The following is an 8653-nucleotide window of genomic DNA, read 5'->3' as shown; positions in this document are numbered from 1 at the left end:
TTCAGCTAACTTTTAACACGAGAATGTACTTTTTAACGTTCTTTTTTATTATGTAATACTTTATTTTTCCCAAAATAGTGCGTTTTTAGGAAAACTCACAATTCGTTAAAACAAATAGAGATAGAAAAATTTCGATTGCGGATTCATTTTCAGGGAAATAAACTAAACAAGTATTACCTAATGGCTAATATAGATTAAAATTTGAGTGGAGCAGTCACTGACAGGTTTTATCTGCGTTATAATATATATATACTACATGCACAATTCATATAGAGCGATACATTCTGTTTTCAATACACATTTTAGTATTTTTTACGCGAATTTCAAACATTATTTCGCATAAATCACAGTATTCATGGAATGCGCAGGTAATTCCAAGCAAATAGGTCCTTTGTTTGGATCGTTTAGAACAACGTCTGTCGCCAGAGGGTTCCTGCAAAGTAAAATAAACTTGATAAAAATGCCTGTTAATTGTGCATAAATCGTGAAACTTAATTATAATAATATCGAAGGCTAAAAGACATTTCGCCATTAGCTGTGAATAATTAGAAATAAGGTTTTATTACTTGTTATAAGCAACAACAACGACTTCGTCTGCGGGTGTGACAAAGGCTGTGGCTTCAATATTGAGAGCTTCGGAAATAGAAACTCTAACGGAGCCTCGCGCGACGAATCTACTGAAGTGCTTGATAGCATAATACATCGGTTGTTTATAAAATTCATCCTTTTCTGCATTTACAATGATGGCAGCATCGACGTAATTTTTAATCCAATTTGGTCCACCTGATTGGTCCAGAACAATGTTCCAATCTACCCAACCGACACCCCAATGATTCATGTACTAAAAATAGAATATTTCTTGTAAATAAAAATAATACTCTAAGGAAAAATAATAATGCGTATACTAATTCATGTTTCATATAAATTTTGATCACACTTGATATCGCACTTTACCTGTATTATACTTAAAATATAAATCACTCCTCTCTCCCATAATCCTAAAATAACTTTTCGCTCCTCGAAAAATTCGCTTCCTATGTACAAAGAAATACTATTTTATAGTATGTAATTTTTAATAGCATTGTCTGTCTAGTTCAGTGCATTTCTTGATCGAAGCCCGTGGAACAAATTCATTTCGCTTTTCATGTGTAATGATAGTTTGAAATATAATATCTGAATGATCACACATGTTCAACTATTGCTACATTATGCTTAAATGACGTACCTGTACATGCTTCAGTCATGAGAATAAATTTTTCTGGATGGAGATCGTGTGTTTTATCTAACTGAGTTGGAGGAACAATAAAATCTGTGTACCAATGTACAGCTATGCCACTGACGTAATCCTTGGCCTTTTTATTCATGAAGACTTTATTTACTTCCCAAGGTATGAACAATCTCTGATCATCCAAATAAAGGATTAGTGTTTTATTGTGATTAGAATTCTCTAAAGTTGGGCCCAAATTATTAGCGATCCATTCCCTCTGGGTTTCCGGTATCCATCCCAGACAGTTGAGGCGATTACCAGGCGCAAACGCATCCATGGGTTCGTTGCCTGTTGAAACTGCCCAGACGTCAAGATCGTTCTTTTTATACTCTTCGAGGAATTTCACTATGTAGTCGGCATAAACTTGATAATATTCAGTCTTCAGGAAGCCTAGATAACAGTTGAAATTAGTCTCGTGCTAATGCAATATCATAACGCATATACAAGAAATTATTTTAAACGAATCCTCGATTCTTTCTTACTGCCACACTTATTACCTGATCCATTGATACGGTCGTTCGTTTTCATCCAAGCTGGCGGTGACCACACGGCACTGAATATTTTCACATTGGGGTTTAGTTTGACAGCCTTTTTCACATATGGTATTTTATACTTGTAATCTTCCTGAGCAAGCCTGAAGTTCTGCAACGTCGGGTCGGCATTTCCGTCATCGTAGGTGTAAGGTCTCGTGGAAAAATCAGTTCCACCGATTGGGATCCGGGCTAACGAGTACCTGCTTCCGGTCCAATCGAAATATGACCTGTAAATGACGAAGAACGCGTTTTTAATGAATGTACCTTACTTCTTTGTGTTTTATCACACGTTTCCTGTCCCACTTTTTCGATCACGTCTTCTGAACTGCGAGTTTAGAAATGAAAGAAACAAAAGGAAAAAAAAGAAAGTAAATAAATATTTTTGAATCGTATCGTAGAAATTCGCCTCTCGAAAATTAAGACCGATATTTAATAATTTGATGCAGCCGCGGAAACAGTCAGCGACGCTTATGGGGAATCGAATCTGTTAGGATTTCAGGGATCGCTTTCATAAAATTTGAGACTGATATTTGAAAATTTGTCACGATTCCGAGAATTGCAAAAATGAAAATAAAGCCTCCAAAGATTTTACTAATTACCGAAGTAGTTGTTCCTGGACAGGCTGACTCAGACTGCTAATATGTATTCCTGCCGAGTCCGTGAAAGCAGCGCCATACCCGAGGATCGTCTGATATTTCTCCGCGGTATTTATGTTGAGAACCACGGAGTTCGAGTCTGAACAGGAACCGATATGTGCCGATGACATTTGCATCCTGAGTCCTTCCTCGCTAGACACGTACCAGTAAACGGTTCCGTTCGCGAGAACTTTTGGGTCGTTATCTGGCGTGTCATCGCAGTAAGTCGCGTTGCAAACACATACGATCCTATTTTCGCCGAAACTGCGAGGCGCGCACTCATTTGCATCACCTGCGAATTTATTTAATTTACTAAATATTTTTCTTACATCCCAATTGTAGAGGAAAGAAGAGGAAAAGTTTTTAGTTTATATTTCGTTCCATTTATTCGTTTGCCGATGCGTTTATTTTAGATAATTTTCTGATAAACATAAATATATGTGGAAAATTTTACCTTCTCTTGTGATGTAGATTAATGTTACGAGCAGAAGCACAGCCCTCCACGTAAACCACATTGTTATGTCTCTGCTGAAACAGAAAACAGAACTCGTCTTGTTACTACAAACGAATTTCGATTTAAAGTTATCAGAACATTTAAGGTTTGCTCGTAATTTACAGTAACTTCCAAAATTACCAACATACCAGACATTGATGCCTTAAACGGTGGAACAAATAAATAAAAGATTATGTGAAAGATTGTGCAAATAGTATGTCTACAAATTTCGTACGCGTAGGAAAAGAATTAGTGAGAGAAATATTATTTAAACAATGACCAATATTTACGACAAAAAGTATATCTATAGGACAAGGCAAACGCTGGAGCACAGATTATACTGTCTGTAGTTTTAGCTTGGTCAGTACGTAGTACTCGGTTTTGATACTAGATGGCACAACCGTGTCTTTCGGTGACAAGCAGCGTCCTCTACACACAAAATAAAACTACACGTTAATTGAAATTATATAATTAACCTTAAGATGGTAAAAAGCTATTTACGAAAATTTGTTAAAACCTTTTTAAAATTTCAAAGAATTACCGAAATTCTAGTTTTCCAAAATTTCCAAAGTGAAATATATACTAGAAATACAGCGAAGTCAAGATACAAAACATGAATAACAAATCAATTATCCGAGGAATGGTTAGGTTAGGTTAGGTTAGGTTAGGTTAGGTTAGGTTAGGTTGCTTAGGTGAAGCATTTCAAATATTTTTGACCCATCGAATGTCACTCGATCGGTAAAGTATGTCTCGTTCTTCACTCGTCCGGTTTCCTATTCTTCCGCGCGGAATCAAGCGAGGCGTTACGTAACGCACGAATTTGAACAGACAGACGAGACCCAACGGGAGAGTAAAACTACATGGTCGAAAACGTGAGATCAGCTACCCCACCTATTCCCAAGGCACTCTCACGTCGAGGATACTCCCGAACGCGTGTGTAGTTCTGTTGGTCGTTGCTTCGCCGCTCGCATCCTACGAATGTTTCGTATTTCGTATTTCGCACTCCATCCCCCCACTTCCTCTTTTCTTCGTCAAACACTTGTTAATCACGGCAATGGCGCGCATCAAGTTTTAAAACCACGTATACTTCTCGACTTTTGAGTGACTAGGTCTCTTAGATCTCTCATTATGGGTCATTCGAGTAACCATACAGTGGCCTAAGTAACCGTATCCTAATTGAAATAAATTAGTGGCTCCAAAAAAGTGGAATTTTTCGCTTCAGGACGTAAGTCGTTGATAATTATTAATTTTGCAACCAAGGACTCTAGTTACACCTTGATGGGAATACATGTACGTGCCGAAAACACGAACATCTACGATTTTGTCTGGAATTACCGGCGAGATAAGCTTGTTTGTACAGTCCGAAACCTGGCTGGCGTCTACTGCATAGTCCAACGTATCGTTATATTTTATATACAAATCTGAAATATGGCGCATATCGATTATCTGCATAGTACTAATGTTAGATAAAACGTATTATTCGTTAGTTATCGTCTTCCGTGATAAGCGAGCATGTAAATTTGTTTCATTTACCTTGGAAATTGCTAACGCCGATCGGAGGTTTCGAGAATTCTATTAGTGCTACTCAATGGAAAGTAGCATCATCGACAAGAATGAAGTTTGACATGAACGCTTCGAAGAAAAAATATTTACGTATACAGGATGTTTCAGTTCACTCGAGCATCTTAAGTTATTTTCGTTGACATCGAAAGCGAAAGAAGACAGGAAAAATTAGGGAAGAAAATGAATAATAAATAATTAATAATAGATAATTATTAATAACTAATATTATATATCTATTTTCCATTTATCTCGCTACTGTTAATGTTATCTATGCATATTATATTTGGGTACACAGTTCTAGTTGATAGCTGCAGTCTTAAGTACGCGATGAATTTTAATTTATAATTTTCAATTTTCGAGCAAGAAATTGTAAACTTTCCAATCTCGCTGATATTCGAAATGTTGACGAACGTAGGTAAATACCGATTTTGCAGGGTAAAAAATAACAATTTTTTTTTTCTCGCCAAATTTTCGAACATTTATCAGACTGATGCTGGGAAACAAATTTTATCGTATTCGATAACAGAAGTCAGAGATGCAGTTTTTAAATTGCATTTAAAATTGCACAACCCCGTATTTTTCCTCGGTTTCTTTATGGCTTACTTTATCACATTATACCTAATCGAGGATGATGAATTTTGACAGAGCACACCGAATCGCGGAGTGCCTGAATTTTTGCGAAGCTCTTTTCTCGCAGAAGGAAAATCGGGGAGGTATAATGCGATTAAAGGACGGTACAAAAGACGAGGTCTTTGTAAATTCATCGGTCGCGTGCGAGCATTCAGACGACTTTGACGAAGTTAATTGTTTCTGTTTGGCTGAAAGTCAACGGGCGATAAACCGTGGGCGAAAAAAGGAACGCGTGGCTAAGCTCTAACGATTTTCATTAAATCTTACTCTCGCGCGAACAATACTTCACGCGGATCTTTTGTGCGAGGAAATAACAATGCGGTGAACAGAGTATACGTTTGCTTCGAAGCGCCATGTCTCATAAGATATCGAACTGAGATCATGCTCGTACTGAATCGTTCGAGAACTGTGCGATTTTTCCAGCATCCGTCCCTACAAAATTCCCATAATGAGGTACCAAAGTCGCGAATATTTTTGCTGTCCATAGGTACCTGCTAGAAATACACGAATATATACACGAATTTAGGAATATGCGAATCGAGTTGCCGATTTTTCCATGATATTGTTAATTTTGATAAGTAGAAACGGGGAGCAGGGAAGATGAAATAAAGATATTTTGAGAGAAGAAAGATTAGAAGCCTCTAGAAGAACTCTGTCGATCGTCAGATTTTATTGATCAAGTTCGAGTGCTATAAGAAACGAGGGCTACAAGAATGCATTTATTCGAACGCTATACATATTTTAGGCAACAGTAGTCTAACTGAGAAATTCTGATTGTAACAAAAGTACGTGGAACTTACTTCGTGGATGAAATAGTCACTCAAAGTTGCAGTCCAATCACAGTTTCCCTTAAATGCGAGTGTACAGTGGCGTCGGACAGAGCGAGCTTCTTCAAATAGAAAGTCGAAATTTCTCCCTGAGAGATCCCATTTATGAAACAGGAAAGAAAAAAGAATATTGTGAAAATTTTGATCGGTGATTTTACCTCTTCGAAGTGATTTTTACTTTACTTACGCTTTCACTTCACGTTAGGGTGGTTACGCTTCACGTGCACGCAAATTTGAATTAAATGATAATTTTTAGGTTAGGGAATTCCCTCGGAACAATGTTGCACGGTTGTTCGAGGTCCGCGTGCTACGCTAGCAGTACACAAAATGGCGCGGATGCGAGGAACCCGAGTAGCAGAGGTATCGTAAAGAGAAAAATAAATCGCTGCGTGTATTATGTAATCGTGAGAGGTTTGGGGTGAAAAGGGGCAGTTTTGGGGGCAAAGATGGTTCGTAAAGGCAGCGCGTGGAATGAACGATGGAAAGGCTGGCCGCGACGGACGACAGGGTCGACTTTAATAGCGGCATAAAATTTACATTTCACTCGAACGGCCGACAAAATTACCGGTATTCGAACGAGCTTCTCGGATGAAGTTGCGCGCAATGAGGTATTTCGAGTAAAAGTCGCTACGCGTCGGCCATCTTTGGCAGTCATTTTATCGATTCGTTCTCGTTAAAACGCATCGTTTCTCGGAAAATCGGCTGATTTCTTAATTCGCAAGGTTACCGCTTTATCTATTCCAATTTCCAGTGGTTCGATCATAAATTACGCGTTACGTGTTTGCCCGCGAATCTTTGAATATTTAAATTGCCACGTCAGGAATTTTTGCTCGATTCCACGCCGATGCATATGCACAAGCTAACAATTACTTTTCGAAAACGAATGCATTATCTGGTTTAACCTCCTCGTGTCTCACATGTCGAGTTTACCTAGCTTCACTCCTGTCGTAAATTACGCCAGAGCCTCCATCTCACCTGTCTGTCTTCCGGTTCCGCTTAGTCACAGGAAGTATCGTCTTTGAGGTCGCGTGGTCTCGTTCTTTTAATCGATCACTAAATGCACGCGTTTCCATGGACGCGACGCTTTTACCTTGCTTTTCAGTCACCGATCCCTGATTATTATAGAGTTGAATTAATATTGCCTTGGTCACAAAATAATTTCGGTATTTTTAACGAAAACAGTATAATTTTCATCTTCTCAGTTGAGAGAAGATTTATGAGATAATAGTAATCGAGAGATCGAGTATCTTGGAAAAATAGAAAATTACGAGTCCTGTAATCTTTTGACGAGTGCATAGAAGAACGATCGATCAGAGTATACGTAAACAGATGTAATTTATGATGACGATTTAAACCAGAGATTATCAGAAGACCTGGTACCAAATAAAATGGAAGAATAGATTATCTTTATCCGTCGCAACAACTGGGAGGAGAAGATTCCAAGATTACATAGATAAAGTTAGAAAATAATTCAGCGACATGTACGACGTTGACTTACGCATTTATCGCAGATACGAGCCGTGGTGGCGCTAGTGAGTTAAGTGGAAAGTCATGATACTTTTCTAGTTAACGGTGCTTCCGACTAACATTATACCTTATCAATGCAACATTTTTGTAATTGACCAATGATACGCGTTTGCAACAAACATTCTAACTGCAGCAAATATAGCTGAATTATTTTCTAACGTGTGTCGCTATTATTTCGAATATTTCACTTTTTCGTACACTTTCATGCACGAGTATTTATATATATACTATTTCGTTAAAAATATTAGGAAAATATAATTTAATAGCCTAGTAACAGGTCTAGAGATACGATTTTCGTTTAACGGATATATTTGCCTGCGGTATCGACAGGGTTAATGACCCGTGGCCGGAAAAAGGAGTTTCGTGGACTGGGATGACAGATAAATCGGGAAACAAGGTCGCGGGGACAGTTTGTCAGGGCGGTGTGATTCGTTCGTTCTCGGAAGTAGCGGCGCGAACAGGCGGCGAAATCCCTTGGAAATTACTTGCCACGGGAGCAGAGGAAGCGGGTAAAAAGCAGGAGAAAGCTTTTATGCGCACGTTAAACAGATCGCGCGAAGGCACGGACAGCTCGATAAGTGGATACGATACGAACGGGAAGATTCGTGGACTTTAATAAATCAAAGAGTCATTTCTACGAGCACCAGCCGCTAGCGACTCACCCTCGAATCGTCTTGGCATCGTGCACATAAATCAAAGATAACATTGCCTTTTGAAGTCAGTAGTTATTACTCGCACGCGAAGATTTCGCCCTTTATTTACCCAGATTTCCCACTTTCTTGATCCCTCGTGGATTTTTAAGGACCACCACCTATCAATCTCAATCCATGCCAGACTAGGCTAACTTTGTCTATTTTATTTGCAGTTTAACAGGAAAATTTGATAAGACGTAGCAATTTTGCGCGAGATCTCAAGATAATCGACGTTTCTTTTCATAAGCCTTGTGCCGTGTTTAGTTAAAGCTTCTTATATTTAATAGTTCTATTTCAAAATTTATAATACGGAGTAATATCGTAAAAGTAATATGGAGTCTGACGAGGAAAGTCTATTTGTCACTCGGTAACCAATAATACGTTGGATTTTTCGTGCACGTAGCTGTAGGTGTCTGTAATGCGTCCTCGATTGACGGTTCGTTGGGTGTCGCATAGCTAACGAAACTGAAAAACCAGCACCGTGAG

General features: G+C 38.5%; 1 protein-coding gene across 6 annotated transcripts; it reads right to left on the bottom strand.

Annotated features, from left to right (window-relative positions):
• Positions 1–206: 206 nt before the first annotated feature.
• On the bottom strand, positions 207–6571 carry LOC108545178 (glucosylceramidase). 6 transcript variants are annotated; one of them, XM_017896671.1, is made up of 9 exons: positions 6136–6571; positions 5922–6037; positions 2890–2963; positions 2400–2727; positions 1765–2027; positions 1226–1657; positions 955–1034; positions 567–841; positions 207–433 (listed from the first exon to the last, which is right to left on the bottom strand). In XM_017896671.1, exons 3-9 carry the CDS (start codon positions 2948–2950, stop codon positions 331–333), a joined length of 1542 nt encoding a protein of 513 aa, XP_017752160.1. In that variant the 5' UTR covers positions 2951–2963; positions 5922–6037; positions 6136–6571; the 3' UTR covers positions 207–330. The 6 variants fall into 6 exon arrangements, with proteins under 6 accessions (XP_017752160.1, XP_017752161.1, XP_017752157.1 ...); XM_017896672.1 differs by lacking the exon at positions 6136–6571 and having other exon boundaries at positions 2890–2960; positions 5922–6018; XM_017896668.1 differs by lacking the exons at positions 5922–6037; positions 6136–6571 and adding an exon at positions 4264–4321.
• Between the last annotated feature and the right edge of the window lie 2082 nt (positions 6572–8653).

Source organism: Eufriesea mexicana, unplaced genomic scaffold, assembly GCF_001483705.2.
Source record: "Eufriesea mexicana isolate 0111107269 unplaced genomic scaffold, ASM148370v2 scaffold320, whole genome shotgun sequence".
NCBI classification, from domain to species: domain Eukaryota; kingdom Metazoa; phylum Arthropoda; class Insecta; order Hymenoptera; family Apidae; genus Eufriesea; species Eufriesea mexicana.
This window is presented reverse-complemented; position numbering and strand designations above follow the sequence as displayed.